General features: G+C 41.1%; 1 protein-coding gene across 1 annotated transcript in view; it reads left to right on the top strand.

The window, feature by feature from the left end:
• Positions 1-18,966, top strand: part of KIF26A (kinesin family member 26A) — a 100,630-nt gene that overhangs the window by 41,444 nt on the left and 40,220 nt on the right. Inside the window, exon 4 of the mRNA XM_054161774.1 lies at positions 10,715-10,881. Within this exon, the coding sequence (XP_054017749.1) occupies positions 10,715-10,881 (167 nt within the window). The remainder of the gene's footprint in view (positions 1-10,714; positions 10,882-18,966) is intronic.

The raw sequence follows: 18,966 nt of genomic DNA, 5'->3' as shown, positions 1-18,966 counted from the left end.
ATGATTTGCATGGCTGGATGCAGGTATGGATTGCCCAGTCTACCTGTTTGTGTAAAACAGGATTGTGAACCATACATTTTTTAGAAGGTGCTTTGAATTTAGCAGCTCCATAGGGTGTATACTGGAATCATGGCATGTTCAGTTTGTGGCCCTGCAGGTAGTCAAGCTGTGCACACTGTGATCACTGCTGAAAGCATCTCCCATTTTTTATTGGCATGAATGGTTGAGCATGTGGGAAATACTGATGCTCTTTGTTACTTGCAACTAGAGTCACTGAAATGCCCTGGGTGGTAGCTTCTGAAAGATGTTTTAAAAGCATCAGTGGAAAATGTATCTTCTTTTGTGTTTCAGCACTTCGAAGAGAATTTAAGATATATAGATAGAGCTCATAGATGTTCCAAGCATTTCATACATGTGTATTTAATGGAATGGATTGCCACTTTACTGAACATAGCATCAAATCAGCTCTGCTAATTGAAAAAGATTTTTCACATTATTGCTAATGATGTGACAGTTTTGTTAGAGATGGTGCATAAAAATAGTGCTACTTGAAATGACATTAATGTACGCATTTAAATTCCTTTTTTCCCATTTATGTGCATTATTGATTTTATTTCATTGTTGAAGAGGTAATGGATTTATAATTAGGATACAGTCACCGTAATCAATGATGAGATTATTAAGCTTATAAATAGAACTTTAAAACTACGATGAGGTAATTTCCCTGTGTAATGAAGGATCAATAATGAGAGGTTAACTTTGAATCTAAAAGTAGTAGATTCAGGCGTGAAACACTTCCAGAGAAGTGAGTTCATATAAATTATTATACAAAATGATGTTGTAGTGAGGTATTTTCTAATACATACCTACCACTGTCTGAAAACTGGATGAGTTTGTTCTTTTCTGAAACCTTAGTTGAAGGAAGTGTTTGAAAGCTGCTGTAAGCAGGAGTCCATTGTTGTGGTTTTGGTGTTACTGAGTGAAGATAATGGATCTGCCATTCAGAACCTCCCCTTTCTGCTTCCCAAAAGTGATGGTGGTAAAGCTGGGCAAGGCAGTTAGCAGTTGTAGTGGGAAGATTAGCAGTGGAAGAGTGAAGAAGGGGAGATGGGCCCTTGTGATGCACAGTTTGGGAAGCGGCTGAGGGCTCATGCAGAGTAGCTGTGTAAACATCTCCTTGAGTCTCACCAACTTCTCCTGGTGATCCTGAAGTACTCATAGACGCCTATGGGAATAGTGCACCCTTCTGTTACTAGATAAGCTGAGAAAGACTCTAGTGAAGAGACTGTGTGGGAACGATAAGAACATTAGAAATATCCTACTGGGTCTCAGCTGTAGTCTGTCTGGCCCAGGGCTGTCTCCAGCAGTGCAGCTGGAAATGGTGCTTAGAGCTGTGGAGCCTATCTGCTTTCTGCAGTCTGCTCATACTCCCCAGCATGCACAGTTGGGGAAGTCTCAGGGACAGATCCCTGTCAGTTCCCCTTATAGGCTTTCTGTCCAGGAATTTATCTAATTCCTTTTTGACTCTGCTGGCACTATCTGCTTCCATGGCCTCCTGTGTCAGCAGGTTCCATAAGTTCACTATCCCAGTGCAAAGAGTTGCTCATTTTTTTTCAGCTAACCCACTACCTCCAATACCTTGTAAAGCTCAGTTGGAACCCTCTCATCCTTTCCCTCTCTAAACAAGAGTCCCAGCCTCTTTCATCTCTCCTCCTGAGGCAGCTGCTCCATCTTCTTGACCATTTACTTTCTTGTCCCTTATTCCACTACCCCATCTTGAGATGAACTAGGACTGGTACTCAGTATGTGGACATCCTTATTGTTCTTTGTACCCTGCTTTGTGATGTCCAAAATTTCTTTGGTGCTTTTTTTTGTCTGCTGTTACATCTTGATTTCAGAGGAGCTGCCTCACTGACCCTTAGACTTTCCAGGTTGTAACTGCTAGTTTTGAGTTCAGCAGTGGTTTAGGTTATGTTCCCCTTATCTATGTCTGATCTCACCTGATACTACTTAGCCCACTTGCATTTGGGAAGTTCTGTGGCAATTCCTCAGTGTCATGGCATTTGGCTACTTGAGAGAGCTTTGGGACATTTATAGGCTTGAAGATTTCAGTGTAGATGTGGTGAATCATGACTCATTGCATCTGGATCACATGGTTCCCACATGGGCATTAAACAGCAGGTAAGGAGAGAGCAGCCACAAGAAAAGGAGCAGCATCTACACAGCTCCATCCCTAATCTGGGACCTTGGTGTCCTTCAACATGCAATATTCAGAGCTCCCCCTGTGTTTGCAAGCTTAACGCTGTTTCATGAGCTTGCCTGTAACTGAATCTTGTGCTCTAGATGTGAGTGTAGTGAAGACCCAGTTTTTATTTTAAGTGAGGGCTTGTACCTCTTCGAGCAAGATACTAGTCATTGGGTGCCCTGCATGTGGTAGCTGTCAGGCAAACTGATCCCAAGAGATGTTGTCTTTAAAGCAGTTACATCTAATACACAAGCAGTTAAAGCATGATTGAAATAGAAATGAGGGACAACAGTCTGTGTCTACCTTTGCCTTTATTTACTGACACTGTATGTCAGTCATTACAACAATATGATTGTAACAAAATTTGAGACCTATATTTCTTGGCAACATGGTTATTCCATTTTGCTGAGTAGAGAGTAATCAAGGCACAGTGAGATTTTGATTGAGTTGCCTGAAAACACTGAGAAATTATTTTGCCATAAGGAAGGTGACACAAGTTCACCAATTCAAAGCTCTGTATGTGTCCTGTGTGTTGCTGCTATTAGACACATCTGGCCTCTGGAAGTCAGTCCTAATGGAAAAGCGTTTGTGTTCCTGTAGGAAACCCAATCCTAAGCTGACAGACATTTGCATTATTATGAGCTTGTTAATGAATTCCTTTGCTTGCTTATATCAGACTCTGACAAAAAGCGGGGATTCAACTGTATATTTGTCCACTTGAATAAGCAGTTAATTTTTAATTTCAGCAGCAACAGTAAATTAAAACATCTAGAGCAGTACAGAACTGTAGTTTTTGGCTTTTTTTGATGTGCATTGTAACCTATTGTAATACATGTTAACAGGGAGGGCTCTGGGCACTGCTTTCTGATGCTTGCCTGGAGGCATTGCAATAAACAGTTCTTCTAGCCTGTCTGTTTTAAATCCACTGCACTGTGAAAGTCACAGTATGAGAGTATTTATGTGCAGCTGGATCTATGTCCCTCTTGACTTCTTTTTCATGTCCTCCTGACTTTCCAGGTCATAAGTTTACATGAACAAATAGGAGGGTGAAGTCTGCATGCCTGGTGGTCAGATAGGTGTGAAGAAGGTGAAAAAGGGCATCACTTGTTGCCTCCTTTGGTACTGGTGTCCTGAGTGGCCGAAATGTGAAGCAGCTGGTCCATTGTTGCATAGTGGCATCTCTGCCCTACCAGAGCCTTGGCTACAGAGACCTTGCATCCTGAGAAAGTAGGCATTTTCTAGTTGGAATCTTGCCCAAGGCCTGTCCAAAACCCTAATAAATTTCTCAAGGACCAAGGAGCATGGTTTAGGAAAGATCTTAGTCAAACTGAGATTCAGAGCCCCTAGTCAGAGAGGAACAAGCTGCTGCTTCTCCATCCTTGTGCTACCAAGAACAGCAGCACTGGATGGAGCTGGGTACATGTGCCCTGCATTTGGAGGATGAGGTCCTTTTTTTGTGCATGAACCACAAACTGGTAGTGATTTTGGGTGGTGAGGATCCAAACCCTTAACCTGTTTTAGTAATTCTGATATTAAAATGCCAAAACCCAAGGACCTTGAGGCTGTCTTTGAATCTCCCATATGACTTTCCAGTCTGTGAGAGCAGATGTGCCCTCCTATTTCTATTTGATTATACTTCTCTGTGATTTTTCTCCTTCTGTGTCAGCCAGGCATTAGCAATTCCTGTACCTGAAAACCTGTTTTGTGGGATATTATGCTCTGCATTTAGTTTACACTAAGTGTGAGACGCACGTAAAAGTCTCAAACTGCAGGTTTAGATATTCGTGTTTCCACATCACAACTGCAGGTTATAAAATGACTACAGTAATGTATTGCATTTAAAGAGTGCTCAAGTTATTTTATAATGTGCCTTGCACAATATTGTCAAATGGAAGTGAGGAGTTTATCCAGAACAGGTTTCACTTCAACCTGGTGTATAGGGCAGTCAGTCAGGAGGAGATATTTCACATAGAAGGCATGTGGAGGACTTGCTCATGCTTATTGAAAAGAAGGATTTTTAGCAGGAGCATTACCCATGTAGGGAATTACATCACATTTGTTCCAGTTAGTGGCAGCAGGTAGTAAAAGTCTTAGCATGAATCATTTAGGGGGAAAATGATTGTCTTATCATATACAAACAGTAGATGTAATATATTGAAAAATCATTAGATCAAGCAGCTTTTTATAATTTAATTGACTGTGATGTTCTAGTCTGAAAGGGGAAAATAGTAAGTTAAGGCAAATACTCAAAATTCTTAAAAAAAAAATTTAAATCCCCGTATGGACACAGGTTTGATTTTGCTAGCACTTCATCTGCAATTCACTGTTGAAGCCCTGCTGAATGTTTTCCTATGGGACTAATTTTGTGAAATAAATTGTGTTAAGTTCTGACTCTAATTACACAAATGTCAGACCCAGTGATGCTTTTCTGATTTTCTTGATTCCCTCTTCTGTGAATATGTTCTTGATACTTGTGTTTAGATATCTGATTATTTTGTATCTCTATCCAGCCTTCTGTCTGTACTATACTGCAATTATATATTTTTTTTTTCCTGGATTTTTATATTCCCATGTTTTCCTTGCCTGTCACCGGGCATATATTTTGTAGACAAAATAGCAGCACCTAGCTTGGCTTCTTTGGATTCCTGGCCAAAAGTCAATGTTCAGGGAAAGGAAATATTCAGGAAACTGGAAATATTTTTTTGGCTTTGCACTTCAATGTTGTAAAAAGCATGTTAGGGTCATAACTGTCCTTCAGATGGTAATGGCCTGACAGTGTACTGTGTACAGTACACAGGGCCAACTTTGCTACAGTGGAATTTTGGTCTAGTCTGACTTGTTTAAATCTGGGCAGATGTTTCCTGCCATCTGGTCACAGCAGGGAACTTGCATGCTGGGAATCAGGAATGGGGCAGGGGATGCCCCTGCTCTGCCCAGCATGACTCCATGGTCTGAGGATGTCAGGTCTCTTCTGTCTCATCCTGCCCTCTCTCCCAGACTTTGGCCATCTTAACTGGGAACAGCTCATGCTGTCATCGATTTTTGTGGCCTGGCCCAATTAAAATGCGTGTGTGGATGCTGCCAGACAAAATGCAGCTCTGCTCCCATACTCTCAGGACAGAAGCTGGGATCCAGTACTGAAATGCTTCCATCCATGACACAGGCACTGATATAAAGCACTGAGACATCATTCATTCCTGCACATACAGAATGCGTGCTATGACATTTTCAGATGTTATTGCTGTGCTCTTCCTAATACCAGTTTTTATGTGGCTTTGGAGAGAGCAGAGGGAAGGGGTCCTATGAAACAGTTTTAGAAATCCTTCCTTCAAGGATTAGCTGGTTTCAAAAGGGTTAATGGCTTGTATCCAGCAAAACTTTTCATAGAAAATGAAAACAAACATTGATCTCTGGATGCAGCTGCCTATGATACTTCAAGTATGCAGTGTAGTCAGTAACACTTTCTAGTACCAAGCTTGGAATTTCTGTGTTTGACCAGGAGTAATTTATGAAAATGTAGTAAAAGGTGAAGCACAATTTCCTCTCAGCTGCAGGCTGGAGTCCTCTCTGTGCACACTTTAGTACTTTAAAACATCGTGCAAAGTTGCTTTCATTCCTTTAGCAAATTTTTCCACATGCAATCCCCAGAAGTGCATGAGTTGAGGTGAGAGGTGCATAGGAAGTAATTCCTGTATTTAGCTCAAACCCAAATCCCTTTTCTCTTACTCATACCTCTTCAGCATCTGTAAGTGACAGAAACTGAAACCTTGTTGTGATAAACTAGTGTTCAAGAGGGTCCAATCACTTGTCTTTAGTTCTTCAGCTGCAGCAAATTTCCTCATACATGAGGCCTCCTTCATCAGCTAAGACATGTAGCTGTCTCAGGAGAGCTGAACATGGTTGTAAGAAAATTCTGCCACTTTGTATGGTGCAAGCAGTCCTTGAGGTTAATTCTAAGTTCAAAAGCATGTGGTTTGTGCTTTTTCAGCTTCTCACCATGCAGCAAGTCTGATACACAGTTGGACCAAATGACCCTTGAGATCCCTTCCAATCTTGTATTCTACAGTTCTATGATTGAATGACCATTGTTACCTCTGTGTTTAAGAATATGAACTGGATAACTGAAGACTTAAAAAAGATCATTTGTCTTCTGTGATAGCCTTCTGATGATTTTATCTTGCAGCCTTCTCTGCATTTTCACATCATTCTCCTTTCATGCATGCACAGAACTGAGAATAAAAGTTTCAAATTTACCCAGAAATTACAGATGGACTTTTCAAAAGTGTCTAATGTGGCAATGGCAATTTGCAGACATCCAGCATAGGTATGTTCTTTTGGAAAGTATGTTCACCATCTAGAAATACCAGGTTTGATTTAGATATTTAATGTTAGATGCCTGTAATGTTCATAATCATTGGTCTCTTAGAAATGTAGGTTTCTAAGTTCTCAATGAAGTCAAAAAGCAGTTAAAAATGAATGTATGGCACATATTGCTCATCTTTTTAAGGTATGAATAGCTTTTACAGGAACTGATCTGTTAAGAAGTTCCAGTCAGTTTTTGCAAATCTGTTACACTTTGCTGTAAAATTCACTGGAGTTTCATTCTAACTCTACAGATTTCATATTCATCTTTAGATTATGCCATCATTTAGATTATGCATAGGTTAAAGTGTGATTGATTAGAAACACATTGCTACTTCTGCCTCCTTTTTTCAACATTTTGATTACATCTGATTTTCTTTCTTGAAAATTCTGGTTGTCTAATATAACACCTGTTGAAAGTGAATGGAAATAACAGAAGATTAATAGGGGATTATTCAGACACTGTGACAGCCTGCTAGTGGTTGCTGGTTGGGTTTGCTTATAGAATTGCAGAATCATAGAATGGTCTAGGTTGAAAGGGACCTCTGAAGGTCATATAGTCCAACCCCCTCTGCAGTAAACAGGGGCATCCTCAACTAGATCAGCTTGTCCAGAGCCTTGTTGAGCCTCACTTTTAATATGTCCATGGATGGGGCCCCAACCACCTCCCTGGGCAACCTGTTCCAGTGTTCCACTACCCTCATGGTAAATAATTTGTTCCTAACATTTAATCTAAATCTGCTCTTCTGTAGTTTGAAGCCATTGCCCCTCATCCTATCACTACAGGCCTTTGTAAGCAGTCTTTCTCCATCTTTCTAGTACCAGTACCCCTTCAGGTACTGGAAGGCTGCTATCAGGTCTCCCTGGAGCCTCCTCATCCCAGGCTGAACAACCCCAGTTCGCTCAGCCTGTCATTGTAGCAGAGGTGCTCCAACCCCCTGATTATTTTTGTGGCCTTCCTCTGGACCTGCTTGGTCAGGTCCATGTCCTTCCTGTATTGAGGACTCCAGACCTGTATGCAGTACTCCAGGTGAGGAGTCATTAGAGCAGAGCAAAGTGGCAGAATCACCTCTTTTGATCTGCTGGCGACACATCTTTTGATGCAGTGCAGGATGTGATTGGCCTGCAAGTGCACGTTGTCTTCTCATGTCCAACTTCCTGTCCATCAGCATCTCCAAGTCCTTTTCCACAGGGCTGCTTTCTATCATCTCATCTCCTAGTCTGTATTGATAATGAGGACTATTCCTGCTCAGGTGCAGAACCCTGTACTTACTCTTGTTGCACCTCATGAGGTTCACCTGGGCCCATCACTCCAGCCTGTCCAGGTCCCTCTGGATGATGGCCTGTCCCTTTGGTGTATTGACAACACCACTCAGCTTGGTGTCATCGGCAAATTTGCTGATGGTGCATTCCATCTTACTGTCTATATCACTGATAAAAATATTAAACAGTACGTGTCCCAATATGGACCCCTGAGAGACACCACTTATCACTTCTCTCCATCTGGACTTCAAGCCATTGAGCATTACGCTCTGGATGCAACCATCCAGCCAATTCCTTATTCATTGAACAGTCCACTCACCAAATCTGTATCTCTCCAACTTGGTGATCAATGTGTTGTGGGGGACCCTGTCGAAGGCCTCATAGAAATCCAGAGAGAACACATGCATATGTTGTCCCTTATCTACTGACATATTCACTTTATCGTAGATAAGCCACTAGGTTAGTCAGGCAGGATTTGCTCCCAATAAAGCCATGCTGGCTGTCTTGAATCACCTCCCTGTCCTCCATGTGCCTCAGCATGGCATCTAGGAGGATCTGTTCCATGATCTTCCCAGGCATGGAGGTGAGGCTGACAGGTCAGTAGTTCCCAGGCTCCTCCTTTCTACCCTTTTAAAAAATGGGTGTGATGTCCCCTTTCTTCCAGTCTCCAGGGACCTCACCTGGCCATCATATCAGTGTGTGTGGCAGGTTGACTTGCATACTGCTCCAGAGTTTCTGGTGTAGATTTCCTGGTCTGTAAATTGCTAAGTCCATAGTAAGCTCCACTTACTATTAGCACTTGTGTCAGTTCACGTCACTCGGAAGTTCAGATGTCACATTGGATTTTTCCATGCCTGCATGTTTTAGAATAGAATAAACCAGGTTGGAAGAGACCTTTGAGATCATCGTGTCCGACCCATCATCCAACACCATCTAATCAACTAAACCATGGCACCAAGTACCCCATCAAGTCTCCTCCTAAACACCTCCAGTGATGGTGACTGCACCACCTCAAAATCTTCATTACTCCATCATTTAGTTTCCAGCAATTAATCACATGAGTAGTTCTGTTCCTTTTCTAAGCATCTCCGTTCCTGGATGTCATTGCCAGTAGATTGTGGATGGGATAGACAGACTCCTGCTTTTAAGCATTTTTTTCCTGTCATAACATTTCTTTGTGTCAGTCTTGACTCTAGCAGTCCTTAGTCTCTGTTTTTCTGCCTGCAATGCTAAGAAATCTGATCTTGTGAGACTTCTGTATTACGAAGTGAAGGGGTTTGCAGAGGGTTATTCAAAGTTTCCAGTTAGGCTTCTAGGATTAAATTAATCCGTGTAAATATTATTCTGTGTCTCAGCTTCAGACTTCTTAGGTAGGCTTTATAAAAGCATGTCTGTGATAAAGCATTAGTCAGCTACTCCATAATACTGACAATAGTATTAATCTTTTAAAAGCAGACATTCAAAAGATCTGGGTGCACTTTCTTCTTGGTGACTTTGCTGGGTACTGGGAATTCAGTGCTCAGCCCATGGGAATGAGTCCAGATGAAACTCCAGGTGGCCTTTCATGCACCAGTTGAACAGCAGTCACTTGGTGGATTTCCCCCCCCCCCCCCCCCCCCCCCCCCCCCCCCCCCCCGCCCCCGACACTTGGTACCTAATAACTAGGTTGCCTCAGTTCTCGTGAGAAAAACTCTGTTTGGGTTGTCAGTGTGTGAGAAAATTGAGGGTGTGTATGTAACTGGAAAGGCCCTGTAACCATCTCTGCATATCTCTAGTTGTAAAATATGATCTATGGCAGCACAAAATTTAAAATTTTGTGGCGTCCTAGGAAGTATTTAATTGCATTTGTGCTTCATTACAAGGCTGTCTCCTTTGGTGGAATTTATTTTAGCTAATTAGTTGGAAATGTCAAAGTAATATTTCAGATGACAGAAACATCATATATTATCATACATGAAGCAATTAACTCTTTTGACAAATATTTATTGTGGTGTCGTCTTTAATTAAATCTTCAGTGCTCCTAGACATAGAGCAGGTTCTCCCAAAGAGGAGACCTTCCCAGCACTGTCAATGACCATTTGACTGATGGGGCTTAATTGAATTTGGTACTGAGAGAACTGGTGGCCTAAACATGAAGATATCAACAAGACGCAATTTCACAATGTATGTGTCTGATATTTTGGCAAAATCCCAAAGTAATTTTCCCCCTCCAAACTTTGTGTCAGATACCACAGATGCATTATTCTAGAGAAGGTGCATCTCCAGTGACTACTGTTCTTCCACTGGAACGATTTGCAGGAGGAAAAAAATGTTGTGTGCTTGTGCTGCTAAAACAAATAATACTGAAAAGCAGAGCTGTATGTATGTTTTATAATATCTTATTTATTTATTTAACTCTTGCAGTTATTCATGTGGAAACGTGTTATAAACGTGACTTTTTGGTTAGTTCCTCTTAAACTGGTAGGTCTTGTAGATGATGTGCCACTGAGAAATAATTCCTGACAGTTATAACTGAAGCAGATAAACAGTTCTGCCACCTTCCAAATAACACTGTAAAACAAAAGGGTTCTGCTTACTGTTTTCTATTTCTTCATGCCTGTCAAATTATTTAACTGTGCATTACCCATCACAAATGGCCTCTGTGTTTTTCTGCTCATCTGCTGTGGTCATGGTTTTTACCTTCCTCTGTTGCAGGACCTACTGTGGTATGCTTGTCCAGCTGTATAATCCCCCAGCCTTCACCCTTGAAACGATATTCTTGGATTTGCTGTGTGAGACTACCCTGTCATAGCTGTTCAGCAAGTGCATTAACCCATACACCTGTTGTGTTTGTTTTTCTTTCAGGCAGAAACAGCACCAGAAAGTGGCCGAGATGGTCCCAATGTTCAGATCAGCTTAGGGCAGAACAATTCTGATCCCATGGCAGCAGGCAGCTTGGCAGCCTCCCAGAGCATGGTTGCTCCAGCCGGGGTCTCGGCAGGTACCTCAGCTGCAGCTTCATTCTTCATAAGGTAGCTTTTCAGCTTTCTAGTTTCTGTAACTGCTCATGGGTCTTCAAATGGTTGTGAAATGCTGTTGAGTTTTTGCTGTGGGTAGAAGGTGTAGTGTGTAGTTCTGGATACTAAGAGGTGGAGTTGGTCAGCTATCATGACCCAGGCTTTCCACTGCCACTTGGGAACAGGGATGTGATGGTGATGTCCTATTTTTCTCTCTGAAGTCCTGAACAGGAACCTCTGTTGACCAAAACAAATGTCTAGTCCTTAATGGCTATTACCACCTGTAGCAAGTCCATTATTCTGCTGAATAAAAGTGCAAATAAATTTTTTTTTCAGTAGTTGGTAGCAACAGTTAAAACAGTTTTAGATGCTCTATTATTTTAGCAGTAGCATAGGACAATCTTTTTTTCCCATTCTTGGGTCTTGTAACAAAAATGATGTGTTAGTTTTGTTTGTGAAATGTTTGTTGTAATTAGCAATGTTGATTAAATGCAATACGCTGTCAGGCAGATGGTATTTAAAACAACAAAATTCAGGGCTTTGTACTTGCATTCCAAACTCCTTTTTTAATTCAAAACTGAACATGTTTTGAGACAATATTGAAAAACGTATGTCTGTGGATGGCATTAAAGTCAAATTTATGCAGAGTGGGAATCCTTCTTATCATGTAATCACTATGGTAATTGTTTTGTTTCCTTTGCCTTGATCTTTAAAATGTTTTGCACCCTTAGATAAATCATGTGTGCTATATGTTACAATCTGACCTCTGAAGTAGCTCAGCTTTCCAAGTCCTGTTTTTAGAAGAACATAGTACAATTAGTCTTAAGGATTTTATGCCCACACATCTCTGTCCACAGCAGGTTGAGAAATGACTGCCCCAAGAGTAATGTGTGTAAGCCTCTGTGCTAAGTGTAGGTTTACAGTCAACACAGAGAAATGGTTGCCTACAGAGGATGATTTGTTTCATTTTAAGATAAGTGTCTGAAATCAGTGGGAGTGGAGAGGAAAGGTAAGGGGAATAGATCAGATACCTTTTTTTCTTGGTTAGTTACCAGATGAATCCTCTCCCAAGGATTCCCATCAGCACAGCTTTCATTACTGTATTTCATATTGTGGATATGAACAGTGTGATTTAGCTTAATCTGCTTTGTTTCAGTGTGAATCTCTGTCATAAGTAAATGTAAAGATTGTCACTTTCACTGGGGAATCCAGGAAGTGGAATATCCTCCGTGGAATTGAGAAAAAGAAATCAATGCCTAATAATAAGAAATAATACCCCAAACCTTTTTGTGCCAGTAATGCTTCTGTCACTGGTCAGCAAACCTCACTTCTGGTTTTAATGTAAAATGACAGATCCTTACTAATGTTTGTCATTGGCTTGATTCAAAGATGCTTGAAGTGAGCAACAAGACTGAAAATGTCATCATTGTACGTTGGATGAGGCCCTGATGGTTCCTTACGAATTTATCTTTGCCTTGAGTTTTACAGCTATGTGCCAGCTAAAACATTTAAAAACCCATTAGTACATTGCTTATTCCCTGCCCACATTTCCTTTGTTCAAAATTGACAGTCCTGAATTTTTTTTTTTTTGGTACAAAGCACTTCTGTTTCTTTTCTTGTGATCATTGTTGTTGGAGAGAGAGACTTAAGTAAGAAATAAATTTTTTCCTTTAATAGTTATCAGTTATCTGAATTAGTTTTGTAGCATTTTCATCATCTTTTCATGAATCAAAGAATCATAAATTGCTGATCAATGCATTCTAGCATTCATTTGTGGTGGTGAATGGTGCCACATCCAGCTGGCGGCCAGTCGCTAGTGGTCTGCCCCAAGGATCAGTGCTGGGCCCCATGCTCTTTAACATCTTTATTGATGATCTGGATGAGGGCATTGAGTCCATCATCATAAATTTGCTGACGACACCAAGTTGGGGGCAGGAGTTGATCTGCTGGAGGGTAGAGAGGCTCTGCAGAGGGACCTCGACAGGCTGGACAGATGGGCAGAGTCCAACGGCATGAGATTGAACACATCCAAGTGCTGGGTTCTGCACATTGGCCACAACAACCCCATGCAGAGCTACAGGCTGGGGTCAGAGTGGCTGGAGAGCAGCCAGGTAGAGAGGGACCTGGGGGTGCTGGTCAATGGTAGGCTGAACATGAGCCTGCAGTGTGCCCAGGCAGCCAAGAGGGCCAGTGGCATCCTGGCCTGCATCAGGAACAGTGTGGCCAGCAGGAGCAGGGAGGTCATTCTGCCCCTGTACACTGCACTGGTTCTGGGCCCCTCAGTTTAGGAAGGAGGTTGACTTGCTGGAACGAGTCCAGAGAAGGGCAACGAAGTTGGTGAGGGGTTTGGAACACAAGCCCTTGAGACATGCAGTCCTCAGCAGAAGGGGTGAGGACAAGGAGGAAATGTTCAGTGATGAGTGAGAGATAAATGCTGGCAGAACCTGCAGTAGAAGTGACTTACACAGAAACCACAAGTACTGGTGTATCAACATTTTTTTTTTTTCAGTGCTGATAGGATGTCAGGCTTCTTTGCTCCAAGTTTTCCAGTTCCATCTCCTTTTTCCCTTAGCACCACCCAGCCTTGAACATTTTCAGGGAGGTCATCCCTGACATGAACCCTTCACAGCAGCATCTACTTCTCTGTCCTTCGTCTCTCTGTTCAAATAATCCTCTCTCAGCAAGCACCCAGAGATGAAAGAGGAGTCATAGCACTAGCGTTGTGCTGTAGTCCCTATTAATTGTATTTGCTGATTCTTTCTTGACCATGTTTCTCCACTCAGCCACTTATGTTCTGATCACAGCAGGGCCAGTGTGTTGTTACTTGTGTTACACAGAGCCTGGCACATTTTGTTTCTTGGAATAAATGGAATTAATATACTGACAATCACACACTAATTATCTTTTTTTAAATTTATTTTATTCTTCTCCCCCCTCTCCAATTCTTTGACCACTCTGACCAAATCTGCTGAGTACTTCCATCTTTTCACAAGAGCCTTTATATAAAAGGGGCTATAGTTGGAACTTCAGCTTGGGTAAAGAACTATTTTGTCATAAAAGCGAAGTAGCTAGTAAAAATCTGTGTGTATATTACTATTCAGTGTACTGGAGTGCAGTTAGTTACTCTGGAAGACAGAAGTCTTCATACGGTGCCTGTGTAAACCACATCTGTGGTATGCTTAGCAGCTACAACAGGAGATAAAGATTTTGTTCACATGAATAAAGGACTCTAGTCTTGTTCTTCATGGGACAGCATTAACTGTACTGTGCAGGTCCTAACATAGTTAGCTTTTGGCTCATGGCATGGTTTCCTGGCAGGAAATGTGTCTTTTTTTCACATTAAAACTAGACTCTTTTTGGTTAAATGAAACACTTTGACTCTTGCTTGTGGGCTGTCTTGTGCCTGAGGAGGGGGAGGTCTGTGCTGAGGTTTTCTTGGTTGGTTGATTGAGTTTTTACACCAGTTTGTTCCTCAATGAGAGTCATAGCTTTTTGTGTGTAAGATCACAAACTCAGAAGCCTGTACAGAGACTTCATATCCTCACCTGGAAAATAACTAAGATCAGCAAAATGTTTACCTGGTGATAAGAAGTACACATGGTTAAAATGAATATTTTTAAGATAGTCTTTGCAGGGAATATATTGATTTTGTTAAGCATATGTGCAGTCCCAATCTACATATTCATCCAAAGCTCACTCTCATTTGAATGTCATATTTAATTTCTTCAAGCTTAATTATGTTCTGCTTTTAAAAAGAAATGCAAAGTGTCTAGCATGGAAGTGCTAAGTATTCGAAATCAAAGCCAAATACTAGAGCCAACAGACAGAAGGGTATTAAGAAATTAAATCAGTTTTAAGCTTTTTTCCTCACTCTGATCTGTTATAGAAGAAGGAAAGCTTTGATTTACATCTGACCGTGTCACACAAGCAAATTGCCAGACATTACTCAATGGTCATCTTAGTGAAGAACCAGAGATTTAGCAGAAAATGCAGCTTCTTAGTAGGTCACTGCCAGAATAAGAAAGGCAGAACAAAAAGTGCAACTCCTGGGCAGAGATGACTGTTAAGAGGCTCCCAGTTCACCCTTACAATGCAGGAGAAGTCTAATCTTGCATTCTTAGGTTTAAGAAGAATCAGCTGGGCTTTGTCCCTTGGTGTGGCATGAGCCATGCTTTGCTTAGTGCTCCACAGTTTATGCCTTTTTCAATTTCTTTCTTTTTTCTTGTGTATAAGGAACCTGAACAAACTTTGTATTACTATGTGAAAGTATGTGAGAGAGTTCTAGGACCCTTCTGTGGGCTATGCTTGCAACTGTGTAAATATTGAAATCTTAGGGTACAAAGCTGTCATAAGCTGGTGTGTTGTTTTTTTTTTTAATAATTTTTTTTTTGTTTGGTCACCTGGACACCTGGGGAAGAGAATAAATGGTGTTTCCAAGAACAGGCAGGAGAAGGGCAATGAGGAGGAGGAGGAGAAGAGGCATGCATTTGGGAAGAGGTAAATGGGCTATATGCCCAGAAAGAAAATAGCACTCCCTTAGGAGGAAAATCAAGGACCCTGAGAATCTGAAGCTTCTGGTGGCTGGTGACAATAGTGGCAGCTGGGTGTGATTATGGTATTCTAGTGAGCGCATGGATGTCTGGCCTCGATGCACAAGGACAAGCTGGAAGGAAGGTTTGAGCAGTGACAGGGCAGCTAGGAGGAATAAAATCTGTTCAGATGAAAATATATATAAAAGCAAGCAACCCTGAACAACATTGAGCAGAAGACAGCCTATTAAGTCACTCTTCTTAAATTTTAACCTTTTTTTTGATGTTGGGTTATTTTCACATCTTTTCAAAGTGATTTGGACACAGTGTTGCACTTGCTGCTGTGGAACTACTGCCTTTGAAATAGGAAAATTGCAGATACTTTACCGTGCAATTGCTGCTTTTGTTTAATGAATTAGTCTTCCAAACACAGCACTCACTATGCACTCAATATTTTTCAGGTTCTAAATTCTTTCTAGTATTGCTGGGTTTTGCTAGATTAAAACCATTTAAGTTAATAAATCTCTAGAATCATGGTGATGAATCACACCCATTATCTTTCTACTCTCATGTTTGGGAAAGCTTTGTCAATTTAGACATGATATAAAACATTACACATGGTATGCTTTTTACAACCAGCTTTTCTTGACAAGATATACAATCTCTGAGTAATATAATTGAACAACTTAAGAGTTAAAATAAGCATGATCATCTCTTTCTAGATTTAGTATATTTAATTGCATTTTAATGCTTGTGAGTTGTGGATTAAAGAATCTAATTATTCACTAATGAGCAGTAATGGTACATATAAACTAAGGTTCACTATCCTATTAGAGGCACCTGATGATTCACTGATAAGCATTTGGTCATTAGATTGACCATAAAATATAGTCAATAATTGAGGTTACTCATAGAGCAGACACCTTATCAGCTTTCGGCATGGTGGGACAGCTTGTCAGTACTCTGTGGACTGATTGTGCTGTGACTGAGCATATGATTAGGGTATTGAAGCAGTCTGTATCTAATGAAACTGCAGGAAAGGCATAGCAATATTAGCACAACCACTAAATGACTAATGTGTTTTTGTTCCAAGCCTCAGACACTTCAATTAGTTCCAATAAACTCTGATCTAGTGTAGTGGTAGGCAGGGAATTCAGATATTTTGTGTACGAGCTTTCATTACACTAGTCAAAATTTGTAACATTTCGGGGACAGATGAAATCTGTGTGGCTTTGATTGAAAAATGATGGGAATAATAAAGGCTGTCATTACCATTTATACTTTTTTTTTTCAGTTTAATTTTTGCATTTTTTCAGGTTCAGAATATTTTCTGAGACAATGCTTAGTGCCTGATTTAAAAGATGAAACTGACAGCAGCAAATTAGATGTCTACATATTCAGCTTTAAGGTCCATTCATGCAGTTCATCTACACTTGTACATATGGATCTACAGTTAGAATGGGTCCTATTTTGTGCCTTCTGGAACATTAGTCAAATAGCCTAGTTCTTGAAGGCTTTTGTAGAGATATTGATTTTACCATGCTTCAAACTGTTGCTGAGAGAATAACATCAACCTATTCTTCTTTTTTTTTTTTTACATGAGGATGCCTTAACATTCATAAATTATTTAATATGGAAAAGAATGCAAAATGCCTTTTGTCTTTCTGAACTCCTATTCAGGCTTCTGTGATGCAACCTTGGAAAGTAACCATAGAAACATGTTAAAAGCATCAACGAAAATCAGTAGTTTGGTTTGACAGTGATGCAAATTCTATGAAAGAAGATTATAATGTATTAGGAACACTTGAGGCATATATTACTGCTAACCTGTTAAGCCTGATTATTCCATGACTATCAGTACTTTTGGAATTTAATGCAGGGGAAAAAGGCACAAAATTTGAGACATACTTTTAAAAAGAGTTGTCATGTTTAAGTTCTTTCTAGCTAAATCACTTCAGCACATCATTCTCTGTCCTGTTCAAAGCTAAGCTCATAATGTAGTTCACCATGTCTCTGTTTTTAACAGCTGTAAACTTTTCCCCTGCACCCTGCTGGGATGCACTGGTATCCTGGCTTTGTGCAGAGCTGGCACAATTTAAATCTCTTTGACAGATGAAGTGGATATCTGAGTTATGAGTAAGCAGTAGTTCACCAAAAGGTGAAGGAAATGTGTGACTCATTGGATCTTGAGTTAGACCTTTTTGTGTTGACCTGTGGTAGTTAAGCTAGTCTGTGGGGTTGAAACAAAAGTCCTTGCTGTAGTTACAAGTAATTGTAATAAATTCTTGGTGAATGACAGGTCAAGGGAAGAAGCAGATTCACTTGTAAAGCTTCCTCATTAAGCATAACCCACACTCAAGAAATCCTACATTGAAGTCATGTGGGAAAATTAAATTTGGATTGGTTACCTAGGAAAGAAGGGTACCAGTTCTTCCCAATTAAGACTGCCTTGCTGGCAGATACATCCAAAACCCATGCATGGTTAATCCTACTTCTTGGTGTCATAGTAGTATCACAGGGGCTTCGACTCTTCAGGGGTATTGATAGCTCACTGGCGTTAAGCTCAACAGCCCCTCAGTGCATCAACCCATCTTAAATGCTCCACAATGCCCTAGTTTCTCTTGCTAGCATTTGGTCACTGTTGGAAGCTGGTCAGGAAGGTTGATTAGGAATTTGCATCTTGGGAAAGAGATACGTATGTGGAGATGAAATGGAACAACTAGCTGTTTCAGAGCAAGTCAGATACATAGTTAGCCTTTTCCCCTTAATGAATCCCCTCTCTGAATCTAGTGGGATGGAGAAGCCTGGTCCCAACAGTTCCTCCTCACTGCATCGTGCTGATGAGGGGAATGTCCTCCTGGCTCCATTTTCCTCTCTGCATGGAACCCAGAGAGAGCTAGAAATCCCTCATACAGGTGTGGAAATGGAGATGGAATGTCTGCTACTGAAGGGCTTGCCTTGTCTTGCTGGTGCCATGCCACGGCTGCTGGAATGTAGTTGCTAGCTGTCCCTGAGGAGTAAATGTGACCTGTGCATAGCACAGTGCAATGCAGAAACAGGAGATGGGGCAGGGGGTGCAACACGAAGCAGTATCTTGTATCATCTTAGGGCAGCTTAAGCTTTCCAAGTTGCTGTGGCAGCATAATACTGTCTGTAATCAAGCACAAACAAAAGAGTGTATGCTTTAGGTATATCCCATTTCACGTTAGCCCCTAAGGAGGATAAATTAGATGATAAGCCTGAATTTAGTAGGCTTTGTTCTTGGAAACAGCAGTGGCTCAGGACAGCATGTTTAAGAGCAGACCATCATTACTGGTATCATTGCTAATGCTGGATCATACATCTGCACAGTGCTTTGTCAGCACATGGTAAGCCAGGCTTCCTGCGATGAAGGGCTCATCCATGATGACTGTGAGACTGATGGGCAAACAGAGATGAGACACAGAGGTCAGCAGAAGGAGGAGATAGAGAAATTGGAGTAGCTGAGCAATGGCCTTTTGGGAATCATTGGCCTGGAAGACAAAGCTCCCTGTATTAGGGAGCTAGGGATCAGGAAAGACATCAGTGTTAG

The sequence above is a fragment of the Dryobates pubescens genome, chromosome 5, assembly GCF_014839835.1.
Source record: "Dryobates pubescens isolate bDryPub1 chromosome 5, bDryPub1.pri, whole genome shotgun sequence".
NCBI classification, from domain to species: Eukaryota; Metazoa; Chordata; class Aves; order Piciformes; family Picidae; genus Dryobates; species Dryobates pubescens.
The sequence above is the reverse complement of the archived record's forward strand: the minus strand, read 5'-3'. Positions and strand labels throughout refer to the sequence as shown.